The 27,064-nt window shown below is 39.9% G+C and overlaps 1 protein-coding gene across 1 annotated transcript; it reads left to right on the forward strand.

Annotated features, from left to right (window-relative positions):
- The first annotated feature begins 7,496 nt into the window (after positions 1-7,496).
- Positions 7,497-25,306, forward strand: vstm4b (V-set and transmembrane domain containing 4b). The gene is made up of 8 exons (XM_026177334.1): positions 7,497-7,668; positions 9,323-9,730; positions 20,864-20,917; positions 21,157-21,264; positions 21,377-21,410; positions 21,527-21,651; positions 24,556-24,620; positions 25,095-25,306. The coding sequence occupies exons 1-8, from the start codon at positions 7,497-7,499 to the stop codon at positions 25,218-25,220; spliced, it is 1,092 nt and encodes a 363-aa protein (XP_026033119.1). The 3' UTR covers positions 25,221-25,306.
- The last annotated feature ends 1,758 nt before the right edge of the window (positions 25,307-27,064 follow it).

The following is a 27,064-nucleotide window of genomic DNA, read 5'->3' on the forward strand; positions in this document are numbered from 1 at the left end:
TGAACCCTAAAAACAAAAATACAAAAAGAATTACTCAGTAATTGGTTTTTTTTTTCTATTGTTTTTGTGGAAATAAGAGCTTTGGTTCAGCCTAAGCTGGAAAAAAAAAGGTTTTTCAATCAAAGTGGTAAATGTGGTTTTAATATAGGTAACAGATCAAATCTAGCAAACTGAGGCCTAGGCCATGCCAGGACAAAGGGCATTCATAACTGGGAAATTCCGAACTGTTACTAATGTGAAACATATTTGGTGATAGACAAACATCAGTCAGCTATGCAAAAACTGTCTGATGCACATACGGGCCTTTATCATGTTCATGTTGTAGTCCTACTACATTTAAAGGACTATTATAAATCTGGTATTTAAAGTTTATCCTTTTGTTCTAAAGTAAAATGCTAAATGGCCTGCATTTGTATAGTGCTTTACTTAGTCCCTAAGGACCCCAAAGTGCTTCACACTACATTCAGTCATTCACCCATTCACACACTGGTGATGGCAAGCTACATTGTAGCCCCTCACATTAGTATCAATGACTGCATTTCTGTTAAAAGTACATCTGTTATATAACACTCAGCTTATGTTATCTGAAGCAGGAGGGAAGGAGTCAGGTTAACCTCTCTAACCACTGCAGGCTTGCTAGACAATAGCTCATATCTTCAACGGTTAAAACCCAAGTCAAAGTTCTAGACTGGCCTTCAATGCATTTCCTATTCTCCAGCGTTATTTTTAAAGCACTGCATTTACATGAACACACTTCATAATTTATGAATGTTGTGCAATTGCTTGTTTTGTAAACTGCACACAACGTTGAGACGCCTTATCTGATAGAAGCGACCTCACTGTGGCGTTACTGCCTTCCTGTTTGTCTTGAGCGGCCTGTTTTTGTGACCTGAAAATAATCTCACTGGAAAAAAATGTTTTTCAGAGTTTTTGCTGACAAGTGTGAGAGGAGACGGCGCAGATTCAGAAACATTAGGTGGGTAACAATAACAACATAACAATTTTAAGGTGGATTATGGTTGAAGCTCAAGTTAAAGACCGCAAAACACCTGCAGATTTCTCTGACTGATGTTAAATTATGTGTCATTCTTTTTATATTTCACAGTCAATCATTTAAGAGTCAGTCTGTCCAGTAATTATTTACCCAGTCTACCCATTCAGATTGTTTTGATTTTACAGTACCAGTCAAATATCTGGACACATCTGCACTTTGTGGCTTTTCTTTATTTCTACTATTTGGGGATTGCAGAAAATTATTATTTTTTAAATATCTCAATCATAAAATAGCCATATATAGCAAACACAAGAGTGCAAACAAAAAAAGATTCCAGCATCCACCGTTTGATATTTTCATGCCCTCCTAATTCAGCTCAATTCACGCAAGTGACAAAGTTACAGAGCATGGAGAGCACTGAAGCTTACTGATGCTTCACTGCTGCTTTGCAGCGGTGAAGCAAAACAAAAAGAAAAAACACAACTGAGGCCAGCTCATCTTTGATTGACACGAAAGGATGTTTCACAAAGCCCCTTCTTGACTTTTAGTCCATTTCTTATTTTTTACTGCCGGTGTGAATACAGTATTCTCTCGCAAGAGAATTCACATGGATTTCACCTAAAATGCTTTCCCAAATGTCAATTGAAGGACACTTTCTTCACTCTTAAACTCTGGTCTAACCCAACCTATCCCATATGGGTTTAGATCAGCTCGTTATGGAGACCAGGTTATATGCTCTGCTGCTTTCATTGAGCCTAAATGTGTGTTTTTGCTGATTCTTCTGTCATCGTTGCTGTTGTGAGCATGAGCAGGATGTGATGACATGATACTTATGTCTGTTCATCAAGTGTGTAATCAGACTCATCTGCCTAAGATCAATCTTCAGTATTTATCTCTTTGCATCAGTCGCAGTGATATGTCATCTGAAGCTGATATTTAAGATGGAAACATTGATGTGCATTCTAGTCTGATGCAATATTAACTGGAGAGAAACTGAACTTCTTCTCTGGCTGCACTTACATAAACTTTCGAAGTTCTGAAAGTTTTGTTTGATTACTCTAGTTCATATATTACATGGGTGCATACACCAATCAGGCATAACATTATGACCACTGATGCCTAATATTGTGTTGGTCCTCCTTTTTCTGCCAAAACAGCCCCGACCCATTGAGGCATAGATTCCACTAGACCCCAGAAGGTGTGCCGTGGTATCTCCACTAATATGCAACAGATCCTTCAAGTCCTGTAAGTTGCAATGTGGGGCCTCCATGGATCAGACTTTTTTGTCTACCCAGAGAAGCTCAAGATGATATCTGGGGAGACCAAGTCAACACCTCAAACCATTCCTGAACCATTTTTGTTTTGTGGCAGGGAGCATTATCCTGCTGTAAGAGGCCACAGCCAACAGGGAATACCATTTCCATGAAAATGTGTACATGGTCTGTAACCATGTTTAGGTAGGTTTTATGTGCCAAAGTAACATCCACACAGATGGCAGGACCCAAAGTTTCCGAGCAGAACATTGCCCAAATCTTCCCATGGTGCACATCGGTGCCAGGTGTTCCCCAGGCAGGGAATGTAGACAAATCTGCACCGGCATCCGGCCACCCACATAATGTAAAAGAAAACATGATTCATGAGACCAGGCCACAGTCTTCCATTGCCCCATGGTCCAGTTTTGATGCTCACATGCCCATTGTTAGCGCTTTTTAGACTAGTCTGTGACTATGCAGCCCCAAAAACAATAAACTGCAATGCTTGCAGCTCCCTAATAGTTGATTGTGAACTATTACTGATGTATGTTGAACTTCTCATGCACATTCACCTGAATCTTTGTCAGATTTCAAATGTTAAACAATTGAATCTTCCCATCATTTTGGTTCTGAATCAGTGATCATCTGTACCAGTAACTGGCAGTAAAGTTGAAGTTGCCTGTGAGGGATTTCTCACTCTGACCAGCAGTAGCCCATTTCCCTGAATGCTTCCTAGAAATGTTCAGGATTCAAATTGCAAACGCCGATGATGCAATTTAATTTGCAGGAGGAGCGTGACCCTCAGATCTTTACTCCTACAAGAAGTAAACAAGTTGTGAAATCAAACATCTACTCTCTTCCTTCTCCTCTTTCACATGCGCACACACACACACACACACACACTCTTCAGAATATCAGGAGGGGCAAACATGAGCTGGCATTCCCCAAACTGTGTTTTGTTCCTTCGCAGGTGTTTAGTCATGAGTGTAACTGCTTTCTGGAGTGACCCAGGTCTCGTGGGTTTGTTTATTTCCAAGCACAGTTCAAAGGAATCATTCCCCGTTCAGAGTAATTCAGCATTAGCTTTCAATTTGAGCTCTAATTTTGTAGACAGCTGAATGAGAGCTGTCTATAAAATGAGAGCCATTTAGTGACTATCAGTAAAAAGCAGTACTAGCGGTCTTCATGTGAGGGATTTTGGTTTTACTTCTCTAAATTATAGTTAAACTTTCTAACTGGGATTCCTTTACTCAATCGTTCATCACTACCTTGTTTGTTAATGGCTGCTTGGCTTCCTCTGGTTGTTCTTTCAGATATTAAGTATGTTTTGATCGGAGGTGGGATCGGCCTGTTGTTAGTTGCTGTATTCATTATAACAAAGATCTGCATCATTAGGAAGCAAGTGAGTCAAAACAATGAAGGTGAGATGGACTGTGAGGTTATATTACAGCCACTTACTACTTGCAAAAATAATCTTTCAATGCAAAAGTATGCCACATTAAATGCATCACGCATCTTTAAAATGTGCAACTTTCCCCCCTGCTTCCTTACAGATGTCAACATGAGAAGATTTTCAGAGGTAGGGTGGTTAACCTCATAAATTAGTTGTGTACAATAAGACTAAACACAACGCATGTCTGTGTAGGTTCTCAGTCATCCAGGTCATGGTCATCTAAGGAGCTTGGAAAGAAAAGCGTCTGTACTTGAAGACGTTTCACCTTTCATTCGAGCTATTTAAACCTTACAACGCTTCTTCATGGCACCCCAGTGCACTTCAGACCCAGCCACAACCTCAGGCAAAATCTGGTACATCCCAGGGACAAAGCGACTTATCACGATTTATCACATACACAGTACAACATATAGTGTAATGCTTGTGTCCGAGCTGCAGCCATAGCCGTGCCATTCCAGGGTTTGGTTTTTTTAGCATGGGGGGGTCAAGCCAGGACCCTTACTGTATACCGGGCGGAAATCGAACTTGTAATTCCCACTCCAAAGGAATGTAGTCTTACCAGCACACTATCTAGCTGCTAGAACTAAACAACGTAATGTATGCTATGCTGTGCGGTGCAGCAAGGAGTGCTCAGACGTCTACATTGGAGAAACCCAACAGCCACTTCATAAATGCATGGCACAACATAGAAGAGCCACCTTGACAGTACAAGACTCAGCTGTCTCAGCTGCATTTAAAGGTCAAAGGTCAATTTTTCAAAGATGCCAATGTTCAGAGAGGACAGATGGTTTGAAAGAGTGAAAGATGCCATGTATGTCCACTGTGATCTTTGAACAGAGGGGATGGCTGTAGATCTGCCACTCATGTGACTCCCACTCCCACTAGGGCTTAAATAGCTGGGACTCTGCACCATTTGGTCTCAGTACTAAAGAAGCTTCTCGGATGAGAGGTGAAACGTCTTCAAGGAAACAAGTCCACTCACTTTCTTTCAAGCTCCTCAGATAAACACAGTGTAGCTCATCTGTCTTCTGTTGTGTTTTATAAATGTCAGTGAGGAAGACATGATTGAGTCTAAATAGTTTTTAAAAAGAGAAATGTTTGCATCAACTGGTGCACATGGCCTTAAATTTTATCTGCTCTCAACCACAGCCTCAGTTGCATTCTTTGAGCCATCTCAGCCAATCAGAACGTTCTGATGCAGCGGTGTCCAGGGCCGTGTGATGACAGAGGTCCGGCACAGTGACGATGCTGTCAACCCTGCTAAAAGCGAAACATCAACCTGGCGGCCTTTTTTTGTTTTTCAGTGTTGGAATTGTTGCAGAATTTCAACACTGAGTTTTACCTCTTTTACTTGTTCTGTAACATTTGTTATAATGATGTTCATAAAAAAAAATATCTAAAGAAGACTGGCTTTGTGCTTTTGTTGTGTTTTATTTGTCTGTGGAACGTTGGTGTGCTTTAAAGGTCTTATAAATAGGTTCAGATCATTTATAGGCTCCACTGACACACAAGCTGCACAAAAATTATGTAACACCACGCACCCGGAAAGACGCAGCTGGCAGTTTTTCCACAAGGGGGCGATGTTTGCCAACAACCACAGTGGAGCCTTTCAGTACTGCACTCGAGTGGCTGGGTAATAACAAATAATAAAAAGTAATGAAATTATAATGATGAAATGCTGTTTCTGAGCTTTCACTTGAGTTCTGGCATTCTAGTTGCTTAAATTTAATCACACCACATCACCCAGGTTTGCCCAGTTCAGGGTTGCAAAGGAGGGAAGAGACTGTGCTACAGCGTGGACAGGACTCTAGCCTGTCGCAGGGTTAACTTAGAAAGACAATTACATCTGCCAATTTGTAGGTACCAGTTACCCTAACATCCATGTCTCTGGACTATAATCACAGTGAACTCTCACAGGCACAGGAATATAAATAAAATAACATATGATACATTTGTTTTTGAATATCTGACCTGTATCATTATTATAACATGTCAATATTAAAATTGTAAACACTTTAGATTATGTATAAGGTGAAACGTCTTCTATTGTTGCACTCACTGTAAGCAGAGTTAGTGTTCAGTTTGTAGATCCATTACTTTGGCATTTTTCCATGTCCATACTATAAGATCCATATCACCCAAATCAGAAGTCTGAGTCTTTTGCCAAGTTTGTGGGATTGCCTTTTCCAGCTCAGAGACACATGAAGAACTCATTAAAAACCCCGTCTAATATCCTGGAAACCTTACACACAGACACGGAGTAATAACATGCAGATGTTGTCAATCCTGAAGTCACAATGTTTACTACACAGTCACTGAACTACTTTTGCACTTTCACCCAGATGAAAACTAGGAACATCTGGAACATAAGAATATTGAGCTCTCATTTCACCTATTTATTCAATACTCTGCAGAAACATATCATTTATAGACCTGCACCGTATGCTTATACTCTGTCTGTTTGCTAACAGGCAATGAACTGAATCAAAGGGCTGGTGAGTGAAAGGGTTTGTTTGCAGAAATGGACCCACTTTTATCCGTTTATCCATTTTAGGGTCTTTGAGCCATTTGTTTGTTTTGTTTCTAAACTGCCCTGGCCAGTGTGACTGAGCTCTTTCAGTTCTTATAAAGAAACTGTTGGGGGGAAAAAGTTGAAAGTGTTGGAAGTTACACCTTTTCCATTAAGATTAGAAGGAGATGTGCTGCTGGTTGTGGCATGGTTCTAATAATGTATGCATCTTGTTTACTTGATACTCTGTATCACTCTCTATGGAGCAGAGATTCACACATTTGAAGCTCTTACTCATCATTCTCAGCATACTCAACAAAGCCAGCTGATGGGTTGGGTTGGATGGTCTGCTTTGTTCTCCCTTTGGCTCAACCACTGCAATATTTTTATTCACACTTTAGACATTTGTGAGAATATAAATCTTTAGATTATTTATATGTGTGTACTTGTTTATTTTACTGCATATTCTGTGACTGGCCAACATTTTGACTCCAGGAGCTTCTAGAGCTTTCGCAAAGTGGGGACGTCTTTGTCAGAGGAACATCCAGGCTGGTCAAACTGTCGCCAGACCAGGAGCATTTAAAGAGGCCTCAGTCCTTTATCTACAAATCAGAAATGTCCCAGATCATCCTAGCGCTGCTTTCTGAGGTTTGATAAAAGCCGGCAAAGTGTTCCAACAGTGCAAACAAGCAGAAAGACTGATGTACAAAAATTCATAGGCGATCTTGTTACCAGCACAAAATTACAGAATTTCGAGATATGAACACACACAGACCTGCAAAGACACAATATTAAACACGAGTGTCTGGGGATCTTTGTGAAAGCAGGACGAACTACTGCCCCAGTGAAGCGCTTTAGGAAAAATTGAATTAATGCAAAGATTCCCGCACACAGAGTCTGCAACCAACCCTCCCCCTCCTTCTTCTGTGTCAGCACATGTGTGTGTGTGTGTGTGTTCTAAAATAAAAGCCCTGATTGAGGTCTGTGGCTACTGTCCTCCACAGCTGGAAGTGTGATTTGCTCAGCGTCAACCTAAACAACACTCCCCTCCCCACCCTCCTTCCTGCACAGGAAATTACATTTCCCAGTCCTCCTACCAGAACCAGAGATGGTGCATGCACATGCACCCACACACACACACGCACACACACACACATATGCTCACCTGCTTGTTTCTATATGTGCAAATGTGCTCATGTGAGCCTGCCAAATGTGGTCCCACTGAGTGTGACATAAGTGGGAGGGATTAGGGGAGGTTCTGACTAGAAACAGAGAGTCCAGTGTGTCATGTTACACGCCTCAGCTGGAGAGGCGGAGGCGCAGGAGAAGAAGAGGAGGAGGAAACCTGGGGCTTCTTTTCTTCACATGCATTTAACTGAGAGTTTATGGAGGTTGCAGTTGTGGAAAATGAAGATCTCCTCTGTGGTCTTGGCTTTCCTGACCCGAGTTCTGTTTGCAGGTAGGAAAAAGTTTACTTTGCTTCATGTCAAAGTGGATGTGGTGGAGACAAAATGCTTTCCACTGTTTTTCAGAGAAACTTAGACGAAAACATCTCAAAATCGGGAAAGATTTTAGAGTGATGGATAAATAGGTGGTGAAAAATATTCCCGTTTATCTCAGAAGGTTTGTGGACTCAAAGTCAGCACTGCATGTCTTTGTCCAGTTTCTGCAGCTTTGTGTGATTAGAGAGTGTGTTATCAATAGAATACACAGTTTATCAACGCAGCATATCTTTGCACAGATTGGAGGGAATTCCAGAGTGAAAATTGGTGGTTTTCCTTGTGTGTGTGTTTGAAAGTAAAACAGACTTTACAGTTTCACCTTCACATTCTTTTCAGGCGATTTAAGTAACTCATCACAGCAGCTGCACTTTACAGTCTCTAAGCTATATTTTCCTTGTTTTGTTCTGTCACTCAAGACCAAATAAAAGACAAAACTGGGGGGAAAAGCCCTGATTGTAATTATGCACTGCGCTCAAAGCATGCGACTTGTTTGACAGTAAAACGCTTGCGTGTCGTGGAAAATGGGGATTGTGAAATGTGCCCAAAGTTGACAAAAGCAGAAGTGTCATATATAATGCCATACAACACGCGCAGCAGTAAAGTTTGTTCCTCAACCATCATCCCACGTATGTCATCACAGCTGCCAAAAACAACACTGCTGTCAGCTTGAGAGGGAAGAAAGCTGCTGAGCAACAACAAACTCACAAACTCACCGTGGAGTGTGTAGATATTTAGCTCTGATTTGTGATGCTCATGGCTGTTCTTTCTCAGTGCATTTACTATCAAAAGCTAAATTCAAGCCAACTATGCACTGATGTATTCTTCTACTGATGAATAACACTAGGCTGCCCACACTTACATTTGATACAATATGGACACTTTTTACACTTTTTGTGAACGGTACAGCTTTGACCCCCCAAAACTAAAACTTTTTTCAGAGCACTTTTATGATCTTTTGATGCGATGCAGTGACTTTGAGCGTCTCATTTTAAAAGTTGTTCACAATAGATTCACGTTATTAGTCAGTTCTGGGTCCAAATTAATAACATTCACAGCCACCGTTGAACCACCGTTCATCTGCTTCAGATCATTGCTAAGCAAGGTTTAGCTAAAGAAATGGGAACAAATTATGTTGCTATGGGTACCAAGGTGCCTAAACTTACTTAGGTGTTACACATAAAAACAACAGTGGCTCAGGTGCCTCCTTTATGCTCGAATGATTCATGGGTCAGTGCTGAGTGGCTTAACAGAGAAAAAAACAGCAAAAAAAAGTTTTAAAATGTTGTAAATTGCACGTAATTCCATGAAGTGATGTTTTATATTACAGCACATTAAAGAAATACTGCTACTAAAAGATTACAGATGCATTGGTGCAAGTTGAAATGTTTACTTTAAAGATGGCTTTTTGAACGTGTTCATAAGTAAGCAAGTATTAGAACAACTAATCTCTGCAAAGACTTGAATTCTGCACCATGTTCGTTAACTTAATCTTAATCACTTAAATTCTGAATTATTTTACAGAAGCCACAATTGTTTTTGTTAAACAACCTGCAGCCAATGGCATCCAACAGTCCAAATAATATATGCTGTAATTCTTACTCGTTTCTACAGATCTGTGTTTGGCCATCAACGCCACCATCACCCCTTCTCCCTTCACGGTGGCCCAGGAGGGAGAAAATATCACACTTACTTGTGTTGTTTCCCAGCGACGTCGCAACACAGCGTTACCTGTGGTTAAATGGACCTTTCTACCGGCGGGCACAGATCAACCAGAAGACGAACTCCTCATCGCCCGTGTCAATATGAGGAAGGAGCGTTTCTATGGCAACTACACAAAAAGTTTCCCATGGCCAAAGATGAAGCTGACAGTGGTGAAACAGGGGAAGATCTTTGAGCTGGTTATCTTGAACGTGTCCGAGGGGGACCGGGGGCTCTACATGTGCCGGGTGCAGGAGTTTAAAAAGCATCAGGCTCGCTGGAAAGCTTCATCCAACTACACTGCTGCTACTGAGCTCAGAGGTGAGGGCTTGGTTTGCTATCTTTGAACTTCCCTGTAGTTATAGTTACTGTTTGAGATTTGATAATTTATAAGTGATTTACAAACCACCATATTAGAATCAGATCCATTGACTGAGTCAATACATATGGACCTTTGTAAATGTGAGAGTGGTGCTTATAGATTTAATCAAAGGGATGCTCCAATCCAAACTATGGTTCCCAATGGTAACACCCAGTTTTAGGTCATATGGATAACAATAACTTTCAACAGTGGATATTTTGCAGCTAAAAAGTTTAACTGGGAACAGGTCAGTAATATTACTGAGTATGAAAAGTGCATCTTAGTTTCTCAGAAGTAAAGATGGGAACAGGTTCATCAGTGTATAGCTGACAAATGTATCTGCAAATTCCAAAGACTTTAAATATCTCATGAGCTACAGTACATACTATGATCAAAAGACCCAGAAGCTGGAGAACATCCATCTCTGTGCACAAGTGACAAGGCTGAAAATCAATATTAGAAGCTTGTGGTCTTCGAGACCTCAGGCATCAATGCATTAAAAACAGACATGATTCTGTCAAGCAAATCACTCCACAGACGTGCAGAAATCACTGTTTCTGAACATGAAGAGTGTTCTGTGGTCAGATTAATCAAAGTTTAAAATTCCAAAGAGGAGAGCCTGCATCTCTGATAAGGATGTACGTGCCTATAGAACTGGCTTCTTGGATATCTGGAAAGGCAGCATGAGTGCTGAAATATCCAGCTTTTACAGCAACGTATGCTCCCATCTAGATCACATCCTTTTAAGAGAGGGTCTTGCATATTTCAGTGAGACAATACTGAACTGCACACTGCAGCTATTGTAACAGCATGTCTTCACTGTAGAACTATCCGGACACTGAGTCTGGGTTTGTGTTCTAGACCTTTCACCAACTTAAAACATGTGCCGCATGATTACACTAAAAATATGAGAAAGAAGACCCGGGACTGTTACCTGAAATAATCATAATAAATACATAGGACAGACAGATGCAATTTTGGAAGCAAAAAGTGGGTAGTCCTATACTGAATATAGTAACTTATCATTAGACACTGCTAACAGCTAGTATTTAGTTGCGATTCATAAACTTCAAATGATTCAGAAAATGGTCCAAGCAACTCATTAGCAGGCAGAGACACAGGCGTCTGAGTCGTTCCTCAGTTAGTGGTTTGTTAAGAAACTGTGTAACTCTGGGCTGGAACTTCACATTGGGTGGCCTGTTAAAACTGCCACACTGAAGATCCAAATCAACTTCAGATGAAATGGTTACACTTGAAAACACTAGGTGATGTTCACAAAAGCATATTGCTGCATTTACAGTCTACATCCTTGAAAAGTTGTAGACTTCAACACGTGTGCATGTTAAACCAGTTTCGCATATGCTTTCACAAAGACTCCTCTGCAACCATTTGTGAATCCAGAGTTTGAAATTGAATGCCCACTTTGTACATCCATCCATTTTAGTGGGCACACACAGTGCCCCTTATGTTTAAGGAATAAAGGATTAGCAAAATTACAGTATGTCGAATGTATTTGATGGAAAAATAAATGATCTTTAAATTTTGGAGGATGTGGAAATTGTCCTAAAACATTTGGGAATGTATGTGGCTTGCAGCATCACGGCACAGTTTCTCTTAGAAAGTCTTCAAATCTGATAGTGGAGGGTGGAGGCTTGACAGCTATCTCTACAACCACAACACAAGCAATGAGAAATGCAGGTTTGTTAATAGTTCATCTAAAAAAAATGTTTAAGCTGTTGTAGGTTTGTCTACAAAGATAATCCACTGGCAGCAGCAAAACACTGTCACTACCTTGGACTGAATCTGGCAGAAAATTGAAGGGGTCACAAAAGCCTCCAACTAAGGGCTTAAAGTAAATTGGTGACATTCATAAACTTACAGACTTTAAGAGACTCAAGTTAATGTCAACTGTGATAGCTATTTGACCTAAAGGGGTCATTATGTGTCAACAGTAGCAGTAGTGTGTGACCATAGCTGGATGATGTAATGCATCAGGCTGAGGAGGCTGCTGAAGTGGGTTTAGTGAGCAAAAACATAATCCTGCTTTAGATTTGGGAGGGGGAATGTCATTGGTTAGTGAAGAAGCCTGCCGATTAAAGGATCCGATCCTCCGTCTCAACAAGTTGCGGCTGTGACTGACTAAATGATCGTGGAGACAGAGCAGCAAGAAAGTAGTGAGGTTTCCACTGCTACCACATGAGACGTTCACATAATGGAATGGATGACACATTCAGTGGTACCAGATACTGCTCAGAAATCCACTCGCTTTCATAAAAACCAGAAGCATCTTTAAAAGGAGTTTTTCTTCCCTGCTTTTAATTTGTGCCAGATTTGCAGAAACCGTTCAGCAGTTTCTGTTGATCTCTTATTTGTTCTTGTCTCACCTGCGACATCTATAAGCTAAATATAGCAATATACTGTAAATAATAAGTGTAGCATACATAAAAGTCTAATAATAAGATCTTAGTAGAAGGGGTTAGATATGACCTCAATCGCAAGCACAGGTAGAGAAAATCAGCCTTCAGATTTGTGATCAGTTATCGTGGTTTTGGTTGTTGAAAAGGAAGCTAATAATTGAGCTAATGCTACCGTTTCATCTAGAAGATAAAAATGTTATCGCTGATGTTTCTAAATGACTCGTGTTTCATCAGTTTCAGTGAGTTAGTTCTAGAAATATGGTAGATCAGACTGTTATGTCTACAAAGGATGTAAAAATATACTGTATGTACCTAAAACCTTTTTTAAACTTTTACCTGTCTGGTAGTGCTAGCAAGCAGAATCATGATCTGAATGCACTGTTGTGCCAAACACATTTTCTTGGCAAGAAGAAAAAAGACGTGACAAAGAGAAGAAGGGAAGAAGGACATAAAGAAAAATAAACTTGTTTTTGTAATATGACCTGTAATCTTTACCATCTGAAATAACACTTGGATGTTATAGTATTGCAAACAGTACCTAGTTAGCCGAGTTTGCTAATATTTGTATCCTATGTAAGCGAGGGTAAACACACTTTTGCTTGAAAAACCTGCTAAAACCACAGACCACATTTTGGACATTGCTTCGTCATGTGGAGAAATTCAGTGCTTGAGTGACCTCTCGTGCTTTGTTGTGGTCGCTAAGCTATGATTCACAGTTCAAGAGAGTTTGGGAAAAGATTACTGGCTGCACTAGCAAGTCGACACTCGTCCACTCTTCATGGTCTGATAAAAGTGGACAATACACATTCAGAGTGCAAGAGTATTCGTTAATAGTGTCACTAATGCTAATGGCTACAGAAAGCACTTGAAATTATCATTCCGAAAATAATAGTTTATTGAAATAATTAGTTGAGTCAGAGTGTTTTATCCTCGCAACAATCCGAATACAGTTCCATTTTAAATTTATAACCATACGGTGTCTTCCTCCTTACATTTTGATCACCGCATTTTCCATGAATGCATTCCTACAGGCTGTGACTTTTGTGGCCAAGTCTGGGGCGAAGCAGACACGGAGTCCCTATTGAGAGCTGTTGACACTGGCCTTGAGATTGAGTTTCCCTCCCTAAAGTAGAACAGACAGGAAGCCCAGAGAGACTCAGCAGAAATGGAACAAGAGATAGCTGTGCTCAGGAAGGTAGAGCTTGAATATTCATTTACAATGACAGTCGAGTGGGCAGCAGGCTCGTGTTGGGCTCTTAACCTTTTGTGGTTGAGGATGTGGGGAGCTATTTTCATCCAAGGAAGCTCCATTCCATCATGGTTTGAGTGATGATAATAATAAAGAAGCTTACTGTGTCATTTTTCAATACTGCAATTAGGACATGGCAAGTACACCTCATGATTCAACAGCTTGTAGAAGCACCTTTAGCAGCAGTAACTGTGATAAGTGACCATTTTCTATGAGACTCGATTTAAATGAAGTTTTTTTTTTATTAGTGCCAAAACACAGCAGTCACCTAAAGGCCTTTTATACTGGAATGTAAAGTTAGTATAAATTTATTATTTCGACCACTCTTCCTCTAGAAATGACTTCAGTTCAGTAAAATGTGTTATTTTTTCTTTCTTAAGCAGTGTGAACACTGGAACTCTTTGCACTTCGCTTTTGAAGCTGACGGCTGGTCGCTCCGGTTGCTAAAGTAACCGTCTAATGTATTTATGACCCGGTTTTCTTCAGTGTCATTGGTAGTCACTTCACATACTCATCTGGCAGTAGAGAAAAGTTTATCTTGAATTCTGCCCCCTTTCAATCATCAATGGTTATTACATCCATAGTCATCTGAAGACATGGATTGTCATTTACCTTCTATGATCTCTCACCACCACCTAGCTGTGCATCACTTCCTGTGAGGATTTGATCCTGTGCTTGAGATCATTGCCCTGTTCAATGACCCAGTTTTGGCTTTGGAAACACAGCCTCACAATTAACTCTAGAGTGCTTTGGCATACATAAAACTTCATAATCGACTCAGAGACTGCAGGGTGCCGAAGTCCTGTGGCTGAAAAAGAAAAAAACCAAATCATTACCCATCCATCATTGTGCTTGATAGTTTGTATGAGGTGGCTGTTCTGATATGCTGTGTTTGGCTTGCACAAAACGTGGTGCTGTCCCTTATGGACAGACATCTCCACTTTGGTCTCATCTATCCACAGTTAATTGTTCCATAAGTTTTGTGGTTTGTTCAGGTGTAGCTTTGTAAAGCTAAGCTGTGCTGTCCTGTTCTTTTTAGAGAGAACAGGGTTTCTCCTGGCATCCTTTTCAAAACAAGCCATACTTGTTCAGCTTTTTTCTAAGCACGCTGTCATAAACTGTCATGTTTAACATACTAACTGAGGCCCATAGAGACTGAGATGTAGACCATGAGTTTTTGCAATTTTTATGAGCATTGGGCAGTTTTCTCGACATGCATTTGCCTCCACTTTGTTACATTAGGGTGGACTCTCGCCTTACTTGTTACATATGACCAGAGACTCTTGGCATTTAAGACACTGGAAACCCAGTAGCATAAACTTTTCAGCATACAGGGCAGTTCGATAGAATTCTTTTTTAACAATAGACTGTACTCAGATTCGATCTGTTTATCTCACTGCTGTCAATAAATCAGAACCAATAAAATGGAAACGTTTCCTGCTCAAAGGTGAAGATTGCTCTATAACAGTAATGTAATAAGGCAAACAACAATGTTCTGAAAAAATGTTTTGCTAAACATTAATCTTAATAGTTCTGTTGCTTATAGCTAACCTAAAAGTGACTGAAAGTCAGAAACCAGAGGCACATGCAACACAAACGCTTGCCTTCTTGGCTCTTCATGCCTCTGCTGTCCATTCAACTTCCTTATGTAGACTTTTGTCTTTGTTATACTTCATCTATTCTGGAGCGCTATTCTTCGCATCTAGCCAGTGACATCTAACAAGCTTTGATATGTCTGTGAATGGAGCCCTTTCAAGCAAAAAAAGTTGTTTTATTTACACATTCGTCACAATTTGCTAATCAGACTTGTAGATTCCTGGTGCTGCTACTTACTCATGTACTTATTAAAGTCTTTCTTCCTCCATTTTTCCTCTCTGGCACACTTCAGAATCGTTGGCAAACTCAGAAAATATTCCATTAGTTTGATGGCTGCCTGCAGTGCTTCATAATGCTGCTGGTGTGGTGGACTTGACATAAAAAACAAAAACTCTCCTTTTTAGGAAGAATAATCCCACTGCTTTTATCGTGTATTACATTTCAGTAAAGTCTCACCATTACTTCTATTTCATCAAATTTCATGGAATTCTTATGCTGGGATAGCATCAGGTGACCAGGTGTTTCCACAATCTCACACAAACAAAATCCCGATTACTCTGCTTAATACTGCTAAAAAGAACACACCCAGAGAGGCTGCAGGGTTTTGTAGAAAAACTTAGGGCAGTGTAGAACGTGGGCACGGTCTCGTCTTGGCATTAACTAAGTGTACTCTTAGGTATTTTTGTAAAACATATGGGCCATATGAGCTAACTAGAGGTACATGGCACACGGATGTGGTATGGGTTTAGTCGGAACGAAGGAAAAATAAAATGAAAATTAGAACCATAAACATCTTTTTATAGCTCTTTCTATGAGGGGACATATGACTAAGAAGCCAACAAAGTATGTCTATGTTTGTGTCCATAAAGGGGACATGGGGACACAGTGAACAAGTGTACAGACTGACTCTTAGAAGAAAAGATTCATAGAGACAACAGGAAGTTAAAGGGTTTATTATTCAAAGCATTTTTCAAACCTTTGTTTAGACACACAATGTGGCTGTGTACTTACATTCATCTCTGGTCATTTATAATACAGTAAATTATCCTCTGTGATGGATTTAGTCACAGAGGATCATTATTCAGTCTGGTCTACGTCTGTGTATTGATGTTTACAGTGTTGGGTTTGTTGGTGCACAAAAAGAGCCACAACTCTGAAAGACAGTTGGCAGCCGAAGACAACGCCGAGCCTCTGAGAGACGAAAAAAGGAGAGTGATGAATGTTTCCACTGTAGCGTGATGGAGCCTTTCAAAAGTTGCACTAGGATGAAGACATTCTCAATATGAGGATAAAAGGCAGTTTTATGGCATACAGCACTCTAGATTTATCCAGTTTCTGATTATTCCAGCATGTGCATCTGCACTGACAGAGCTACACCGAACCTGAGGCAAAAACAAAAACCCACATAAATGTCAGAGATGTTATCAAGACTGAGCCTGTGAATAATTTACAATGAAGGCAGGGCTTGCATTTATATTAAATCAGCTGCCATTTATTTTGGCTGCTTTAAATATCTGACTGAGAAAATTAGCAGCTCACTGTGAGACGCTGTTTTGGCTCATAAGCGTTTTTGCTGTTGTTGGATCTCAAAGACTTTTGGTTTTATTTATCATTATTTACTAATGCTACTTTATGCTCGTCATGAGCAAAGGTGATAGTAGGGAAAATTAAATTTTAGTGTTAGTGTTACCATATAAAATATGGCATATTACATAGGAGGCAAACTGTACAGTGTACATTACTGGCAGTAACTGTGGAACTGATTGCTAACCTCCAGTCACACAGGCCTAAAAACTAGTCAGAAACACCCTGGTGACCACTGGTCACGACCAATTGGTGAGTATTTGTGGGAGGTTGTTTGTTGTCACCAGGTGAAACTGGTGTGGAAGAGATATACAATTAAGCACTGAAGGTCTCATTGTAATTATTTTGGTCATTAGCAGCTCAAACAGGTCATTTGATGATTGCTTTAGGAGTTAATCTCCATTCAGTTCAATCCAATTTCATTTATACAGCGCCAAATCACAACAACAGCCTTAAAACATCTATAATAATTGTAAAAAATAAAGTGGCTACTTCACGGATTTCACCTGTCGCGGGTTATTTTTGGAACGTAACTCCCACGATAAACGAGGGACTGCTGTATATTAATATCGTTGTTCATGCATTAAAAGTAGCCCGCGAGGTATCAGAATGAATATATCTATGGTCAACAGTGGAAACTGTCAAAGGAAGTTGGACAGAAGAGTGAGTCTGATATTATTATTTTCATCACAGGTTTAGATTCTGACAGTTATAATCCAATAGTTATCCAATCTTCTTCTTTTTTTAAAGTTCAACGGCTGTGTTTCCAAACAGCAGAATGTAGGTCACATACGGTCAGTCTAGGATTAGTGGGTTCACAGATGGTGACTAAATACAAAGGTACAAACAGTCTGAGGACCACTGCTTCAGTCCAAACTCTTCAATGACTACACAGGGCATGAAAAGCACAGTTCAGCTTACTGCAGACTGGGAAGGATCTAGCGTGGCTGGTTTGTGCATTTAAACATTTGTGCCATCTGCAGTTTTACATTCTGTAAAGGTATCATGTTAGAGAAATTCAGATCTTAAACCATGTGGCATTTGCAGAAACTCTTTTCTCTGACTTCAGACTTTCTTGTAAACTTCTTATTACTCTGTCATACTTGACATCTTCTAATTGTGAAATTTGTGATTGTGTGCATTTTTTGTCTCACACAGCTGCTTCTTCCAATATTTATGAATTTTCTGAAGCCAAAATCTGAAGAAATAAAATTTTAAAAATTCTGAACACATTGCATATAGATATTTTAGCTTCTGGATTATCTGAGGTATGCTTATTTCCATACTTGCTTATTTGTCAGTTACCCAGTGTGCCTGTGGGAAAGCCTGTGGAGAGCCTGCCTGTCCTCAGCTGCTGGTGGTTTAGAGTATTTCAAGATACACTGGTGGGTGTCACTTCACAAGCTTCCTGCCACCAGCCCAGCAAAAGTACAGCAGTGTTAAGACTCCTGTGGTGAGATGGGGAGGAGAAATGAGTGAGTGTGTGGGGTGAAATTTCATGTGGAGCATTGGAAACATGTTTTCTCTGTCATCTTGGACACATACAGCACGTCTTGGATTCAAATTACACATGCATTCATTCTCCATTCATGGTTATTTTTAATTTTTGGTGGTGTAACATTTTCTGACAGTAAAAACAAATATGGACGTAACTTCCGGGTTTGAAAATGAAAGCCAAGATGGAACTGCCTTAAAGATGTGTCCTTTCAAATAGCCACTAGGGGGCGATACCTGTGACTTCAAAAGGACTTCCTGTCCTATAGAAATCTATTACAAAACATGTCCCTCAAAGATGAGTTTATCAAGCACTTTTCTTGTTAATTTATGGGCTCAGTTACTTAATAAGGAATAAAACATTAAGTTAATTTTGAAAAAATTAGTCATCCTTATTTTCAGAAAAGAATGTCCAGGATATAGTTATCATCTATTGACTTGTGATCGACAAGCCAATTAATATTTGGTTTCAGACTCAGATCTTCACCTTACTTTTCACATCTTGCTTCAAATCACCAACCCAGTAACAGGAAACGTCATAAAGGATTTCACGAACGAATGGACGCAGTAGCTACATCAACTTACACAGATTAAGAGTAAACCCCATACTGTACAAGAATAGGGGAGACCGGGGATAGTTGTAACTCATCCTGTGCATGCCCAATTCAGTTCTGCTATCACATGTGAAAAATCAGCACATTTTGTCAAACACAGACAATTTAACACGAAAAAAAGTAATTTGTATGCCAAAAAGTAAGTTTTTCTACTTTATTTCAATTTCTAATAGCATTATCTGCATATGTTATTTGTATGTCTATGGGGATATCTTCTGTGTAAGTCTTTAGTGCTAGTGTTTTAGCCGTTGGCTGTAATGTTAGCTAGTTCATGGCTACAGGAGTCTGGGTCAGTTGTAACAGCAACAGTCTGGGTTAGTTGTAACAATAATGCAGATGTTACAACTTACCACACTATTACTTTAACTTATATTAAACAAGTTGGGGCAACGACATCAGCAGAGAGAGGTCCACTGGTCGCTTTTGTATATGCGGTTAATGCCGTTGGCAACACAATTCCTCCACTGTTTGTGTTCCCACACATACATTATGCAGACCTCTGTGTCAGAGATGGACCAGTAGGAAGTACTGGTAGTGGAAATAAATCAGGATGGGTGCAAGAAACAGATTTCCTCATCTTTCTGAAGCACTTTGCAAACCACACCAAGGGAAGCCATGATAAAAGTAATGGAATTGCGATGCTGGTGAACAACTACATTTTTTCAGCTTCATTGTTATGTTCAAAATTGGTGCAAGAGTTGTAGGTTATAATGCCCACTGAGCCAATGAGGCCAAACTCAAGGAAGACCAACCAAAATTAATGAAATATTCAGTTGCAGAAAATTCCATAATTTGTCTTTTTTGGGGGGGGGTTGGAATATGTTCAAAAGTTAGATTTCTGCATTCTGTCACACACACACACACGTAGCTACATTAATGGATGTAAGTGCATTCATGTGTTGAATAAACAAAGATTACATGTTAATATTTTGTTAGTACCCTTATTTCATTGTGTTACATTTTACCCCAGGATATGTTACAACTAACCCAGACTATGGGGTTAATTGTAACATTTCACTCTTTGTGTTTGAGACCACACCATGCAATGGGTAATTGTGCTGCAGAGAAAATAGCTGCACTATTTAATAGCAGAGACATGTAAATACTTTGCATTACGTTTTGAATCCACTACCTTAAAAGAGCTCCAATTTACAGACAGAAATGTCAAAAATGTTACAACTATCCCCGGTCTCCCCTACTATATATGTTTTGTACGTGTGTATGTTTACACATACATTCACATACATAAAATCAAACATACTTGGCACTATTTAATTTAATGAGCTAAGTTGGGAAGGCCCAGAGACCAAGTTTCTAGCTCATGGAGCTAATGTTAATTAGCCTACTAGCTAATCAATCAACTTAGTCAAGTCAACAGACATTAAATTCACTTGTTCAGCTGCTTTATGTAAGCTACTCACAGCAACAACAATTTCTAAAAGCTTCCAGTTGATTGGATGGAGTGTTGCAAAGAACTCACAAAAAGATACTTTTTTAACATTTATATTCACCAATCTGGAACTAAAAGCTAAATACTGCGCTAATGATATAATACTGGTTACTGATAAATGCTAATTTCGGAATAGATCAATGCATTTCATTTTATTTCATGATCCATCATCAAGTTCAGGAAATACTCACTAGAAATATGTTCAATGTTAAATGGACTTGTTCTTATACAGTAATTTTCTACTCTACCTGAGCACTCAAAGCTTTTTATACAATGACGTATGCTGGCCACACAAAGCCCGGTGCTACTTGGGTCAATTGTGATGTTTTGTCTGGAGACGAGAAACTTAACAACCCATGTAAGAGAAGAAACAAGCCTGAGGCGACGTGTTTAGCCAAAGTGTGCAGAGGTTGCCCTTTTCTTAACGTTGGATTATGTCTGAGTGTGAGGTGAAAGTTTGCAAAGATGCATAACTGTTGCACTAATGTCTGACTCAATAAGATGTTTAGTCTTTGAACTGTGGACGGTGAATCAGAGACAAAATCAGGCAGGGAGGAGGCCAAAATAGACTCCCTGTCCTCCTGCAATTAGCTTTATTTAAACTCGAGCCGGTGTGTAATCAGGCAGCAGGGAACCCACAGTGATGACTACGGACTTCATGTGTTTCTTTTCTCTCATTTTCACTGTAGTGCATGTCCTACCGGCCACCAAGGCCAAAGAAAGTCTGTGGAGCTTGTTTGAAGGTAAGTGCAGATATTTTTAGTCTGTGAATGTGTGTGTTTGCATTTGTGTGGTGAACTGGCACTGTATAGTCCTTGGTAGATAAAAATAGCCCAACCCAAAGGATGTACTCCAGTACCTTGAAATAGTTTGGCCAAACATGTTCTCATTTTTTCTTCCATTTACATTTTTGTGCACAGTTAAAGTTACAGTACAGGCTCCTGCAGTGTTGGACTGGTGCATGCCTGTTTGTGTTTTTCAGATGTGTACCTGTGTGCAGTGCTGATCTGCTCAGTGGGTCTGCTGTGCATGTGCATGTTCACCGTGACAGTGACCTGCCAGTACATACATAGGAAGAAGAGGCTAAAAGGTCAGCAGCATTAAAGTCTAGTCTTCTTGTAACTCTTTCTGACGTTGCCGTTTTCTTCTTTTTGTCTATGATTTCATCTTTTTCAAATAACAGTCCGATATTGTCTTTGCAGACAATTACCACTTGGTCAAAAGCCCGCAAAACAGGTAAAGGTTTAAGAGCAAGCCATCTCTAAAAAAAATCTACAAAATTGTAATAATAATTAAAAAAAACAACTATTACTCACATAAACTGAACCTTTGCTAATGTGATTCCACTACAGCTCAGGAGAAACAGTCACCAGTGTGATCAGTGTGTCTCCTGCTCTACCAAAGAAGGAGAGGAGATACAGGAAGAAAAGGAGCCGAGACTACCAAGAGGAGATACCACCAGAGATACCGGCAAAAGGTAATCACAAGTTTGCTGATTTAATGTTTTCTAAAACATGCTGGAAAACTTGAGTGAATACTTAAAATTAGTCTTACAGATATTTATATTATATTTATATTATAATTTCTGCAATAGCAGAACATATAGTTGTGAAAATCTAAGTAGACCCTTAGTGCTCCCATAGGAATTAAGAAGATAGGTAGCAGGCACGTTCTGCTCATTAAATACATTTGATTAACTGATCAGCAATTGTGACCACGTCTAGAAATGCAGAAATTCTGGCATTTTAGTAACACATCACAATATTCCCAGGAACAAGTATCCTAGCAAATTCCCAAAAATGCAAGATCTATATGTTAGTCTCTACAAGCCTCTGTGAGCATGTTAAATGTTAAAATTCTGACAGTTTGGAAGGGCTGCCAGCTGAAAGCGCCTTCTCTCTAAAATGAACATGGGAGCACAGGTTAGGTTTGCAAAGCTGCATGTGAGCAAACTATAAGACTTCTGGAACAATGTCCTTTGTACAGACTAAACCATATGGAAATGTTGGCCAAAAGAAAACCAAACATACCAGCTGTGAAGCAAGGTGGTGGAAGAGTCATGACTTGTTTTGTAACTACAGGGTCTGGGCAGTGTTACGAAATCAGTTTCACCCCGGTTCTTTTATTCCTCAAGGCATCCAGAGACGGCACCGGACCTCAGTAGTCATTTTCACAAAAACCTTTATTCATCTTCATTTAAGCATGCATCTTCTAGAAGGGGAGACGTGCAAGGCCAGTGTCCCTCTGCAAATCTTCCACTCCTTTGTTTGTTACAGTCAGCTTTATAGAAGCGACCCCATCCTAAAACCCCCATGGTGTACTGCAAACTCTGTGTCTCTGTGTGTATGCACGAGCACGTGAGTGCCTGTGTGTGCGCGTACCCGTGTGTCTATGTGAGTGCACGTGAGTGAGTGTGCATGTGGGTGTGGGTGCGTCATAACAATCAAAGCACTGTGTGTGTGTCTCTGCGTACGTGACTTCCTGTCGGTCATAAAAGTAATCTCCTCACCCGAGCTACACCAAATTCCTCTACACAACATAGAAAACAGAGTTAACATATTACAAACACTGAGACCACCACTCTGCATCCACTGGGCCATTGGCCTCTTGTTGTCTTACATTTACAGATAAGGTGGAGAGTCTCCTACAAACCTACTTCTAAGTTTATAACAGTTATGAGTTTTATTAAAGGTACAAGCATCAGCAACACCCAACTGTAGCTTCCTGTCTCCTTCTATGGCAGGCAGACCCCCAGTGTCCATAAATTCCTTTCTCTCTAAACAATTACACACACTCTCAGGCCTACAGCTAAGCCAAACTAAAACACACCTTATTCCTCTGATCTAAACAAATTTAACACATCATATTATAATAATTATTTACAGCAGCTTTCACTTGTTGAGTTGACTATGAACTCTATATACCAGTATTCTAGAGCCAAATGGAGGTCATCTGCCTGACAGCTAAAGCTTGTCAAAATTGAGTTATACAACAGAACGGCTGAAAACGAAAAGAATTGTAATTGTACAGTTAAAGACCGGGCTTCCACACAGTAAATGCTGTGGCAGGACCTTAAGAGAGCTGTGCATAAACAAAAGACTGCAAACCTTAATGAACTGTCACCACGTTCTAAAGAAGAGTGGATCAACATTCCTCCACATCAAAGCGAGAGACTGATGAAGTCATATAGAAAATATTACTTCAAGTTGTCGCAGCTAAAGGTGGTTCCACGAGCTGCTAAATCATGGGGTGCGCATAATGTTTTCAGAGGACTGTACAGAGTTGTGTGAAGATTGTTTCTTTGTACATGACTGTAAGAAAAATCCCAACTTAAAAGTTTGCTCTGACTTCATGTTGTTCTCATAGATTTCTAAATATGAAAATACACTGGCATTCCACATATACACTTAGTTATGGAGCGGTTTCCTTAAATTAGCTGGGAACATGTTCCCACTCTTAAACCAATGCTGAGTCACACCAAATTCACTTCTTAATTAGCAAGTGGAATTCTATGGATAATTTTTCCAATGATAGGTAAAAAAAAAAGTTATTCTGGATTTTCACTCCGCCTAGGTCTTAAAAAAGATTTTAGAATGACCAGAATTCCTAGTTTAGAAACATTTTAGGACAATTATCAGCAAATTACAGAAATTATAGTAACTTTGAAAACTGAAATGCGTTCCTTTTGTGTCTTTTGTGTCTTTTGTGCCTTAATAATTTTGCGTAATTTTATGTTAGCTACTCCACCACATGCTTTCAGTGGGTTTTGCTGCTTTTTTATTACCAAGCAATGTTGCCACACTGTTATAAGATAGATGAACGTAGTTTAGGGTTGTCTTGCTGTGATATAAAATGTCTGCCATGAAAATGTCTCAGCGATGGTATAGTATCTCTCTCCAAAATCTGTACTCATTCAGTGGGGGGGGGGCCATCTGCCGCAACTGGTTGGGGAGAGAGAAATTAATGAATTAATGGGGCCATTAACCATACACTAATACACAAATGCACTCCCCATACAGATAGTGGCTCTGAACTGTGCTGACAAGTTAACTGATTCTTATCTTTTTTTAGGTCAGAAGATGATGAAGTTTTTTAGAAGTGTTCCTGCATCCATGTAATGTGTTACAGAATGACCTTGTTTTTAATGCAGTTCTCCCCGAAGGCCTAAACATATTGTCCATTTGAAACAAATTTCTTGTTCCTAGGTTGTCTTTGTACTATTTTGAATTGGGGTTGAGTTATTTGCAAATCCCTGCATTCTGTATCCCAACTTTTTTGTAGGGAAGCATGGCAATGCAACTGGGACCTTCAAATATTCCCAGTTACAACAGTATCTACCTTCTATTGGCTCAGTTAACAACTTGTCTTGTCCCTTGTGCAGTTCCCATTGGAGACAAAACACACAAACCGAAACTTTTAAAACCTCAACCAAGAAAAGTAGTGTTGGTGAGTACCATTCATGCCTGATTATCAGTTAGCAATGTCCTTTTTTGCATGTTTAAGGTGAGGTACAAGGACTGAACTGAACTGAAAAAAGAGTGGAAAACCAGACAATGCAGACAAAAACTTTTAAATATAACTTTGAAATTAAATGAACAGTTAAGCAGAATGTCTAAGGGCAAAGGTGCCAGAAAAACTGTGCCACATAACCAATCTTTTATTGCTGTTGGCATGAAGTGGCTCTGTGGCAGCTTGGTATGGTAATGTCATAAAATACTTGAAGAGGTAATTAAATTTTAGGTTACCTCAACCCAGAACTGCTGCAGGGTGGTGTTTACACACAGCATGCTCCAAGTTACCAAAACCAGTGATTTACCAAACCCTACAGCATCTTTAGCAATGTAATATATTCATGCTAACCGCTAACTAGCTCTCTCCTCTCCTCCATCATTATTTTTCTCTGTCCTCTTTGATCTCTAGCCGAGGATAGTGGAGGAGAACCTGACCTACGCAGAGCTGGATCTGGTGAAGCCAATTCCAGAGACCAAGGCATCACGTAGTGGCACAGTGTACGCCCAGATACTGTTCGAAGAACAGCAGCTATGAGAGAGACACATACACCACTAGTACCTGTGCCTTGTGTAAAAAAAAGTACTTTCTATTTATAGTCTGTATTGTTTTTTATATTTAAATGATTTGTGAAGGAAAAAATGTCTCAAAATTATGGCAAAATATGATTTTATATGAACTTTTGTATAACTTCTTTTTGTGAGACCACGGTGCAAACTGATTATTTTTTATTACTGGACTTCTTATTTCTTGTTTTCTTTTGTACCCACAACTGAAACCTGTGTAGCCGAGCCTGGGAACGCAATCGAAGACTTCTGTGCTGATTTAGACCTGATTCGTCTGTCATGACAATCGGAAGGGAAAATGGAGGTTTGGATATGTGAGACAAAACTTTACATGTTAGTGAGTGAATAAGGTGCTGTGAAGCTGACATGACGAGTGACAGTCAGGTTTGCTCTGCTGCTGTTTGTGACTTTAAAAAGATAACTTTTGAAGTGTCGTTTCAAGCCAAACAAGGTTGATACGCTCATGTCAAGCAAACGTTGCGTCTTAACTGCAGAATTCATTGGAAACAAATAGTTAAACAAAACACTTTATGCCAGCTTTTGTGATTCATGTATTTCACCCAGTATTTAATAACTGGTTTTGGTCTTCTCCTTCGGCAGAGTAATGAGCACAGGAGCACTTCCTGTTCCTCCCGTGTTGTTGTATTTCAGGCTGGTCCTGTTAGCTCTCTGCTTTTCAGTGTGACTTAGCTCCTGAGCTGCAAAGACAAACTTTCAAAAATACAGTTTCTGAAATATGAGATCCAAACCAGGTTTCAAATTCAAATGCAGTCCAAAGAAATCTGAAACCTCTGGTGCGTACACAATGGCAACGTTTTTCATGATTTTCCAGAGAAAGTCATCTTCTCCGTAGCCCGTCTGTCCAGTCAGCACATTAACAATAATTACATCGCTTTTGGCTTGCGTTGCCATGCGCTAGGGCTACATTTACCATCCTAAGATTCTGGCTTGGCTTCTCCATTGTTTTCTCTTGAGTCAGATTTATAGTTATGCATTTGTAGAAGGGCAGTGGACAAAGGCGCAAAAGCAGTAGTCAGCAAGGTGGGGTGCAAATCCAGAATTTCCCTGCTTTGAATGTAACAACATGAGCAAAGCATCAGTCTTTTTCACCCAAGCCTTTCCCCAAGTGTTCCTTTGAAATCATTAATGCACTTTATTAAAACGGCGTCATTTAGAATAAACTGAAATACATGAAGGCTTGATCTTAATAAGAAATCCTGTTTTATATGCTTTGCTTCATACAATAAAATGACTCCAGTGATAGCCTTTGATATTTCTTAGGCCAGCTGCACTCCCTTCCACAATGAATAGCTGGAAATCCCATTCTGAAGTGAGTGGATTTATAAAGGAGAGAAAAAGTTAATTAAAGACATCTGTTGTTATGAATGTGAACCCAAAGCCCACCATTATCAAATGTGATTTACTTTCTAGTGAGTTCCCAGCTTTATCTGCTTCCCAGCATCTGTCTTCAGTCTGTTTTTGTGTATCAAGCTGCAGTTTATATTGACCACAGCCCCAAAGAGTTGACACAAAACTGGTAATCAGCCCTCGGACCTCCCCCCGCAGGCAAACACTTAAGATCACACAATTCTTTTCATCTGGTGCCAACATCGGCTTAGCAGGCTGTTAGCAACTCATGAACTCATTTATATATACATACAAGGGTGGAGTTACATGAAGGCTAAACACCCTCATCACTGACTTACACAGGCACATAGTGTAAATTCACAAGGCTGCCAGCAGTTGTGACACCTGATCTGTGGTCAGGGTCAGACTAAGAGTTGTGTTTGGGCTGTTTCACATTAACGCCAGTCA

The sequence above is a fragment of the Astatotilapia calliptera genome, chromosome 8 (genome assembly GCF_900246225.1).
Source record: "Astatotilapia calliptera chromosome 8, fAstCal1.2, whole genome shotgun sequence".
In the NCBI taxonomy this organism is placed as follows: Eukaryota; Metazoa; Chordata; class Actinopteri; order Cichliformes; family Cichlidae; genus Astatotilapia; species Astatotilapia calliptera.

Coding starts and splice junctions, on each gene's coding strand:
- vstm4b (XM_026177334.1), top strand. CDS start 7,497: ATGTTACACGCCTCAGCTGGAGAGGCGGAGGCGCAGGAGAAGAAGAGG. Junction 21,265..21,376: donor TAGGAAGAAGAGGCTAAAAG/GTCAGCAGCATT, acceptor TTGTCTTTGCAG/ACAATTACCACTTGGTCAAA. Junction 21,652..24,555: donor ACCAGAGATACCGGCAAAAG/GTAATCACAAGT, acceptor TCCCTTGTGCAG/TTCCCATTGGAGACAAAACA.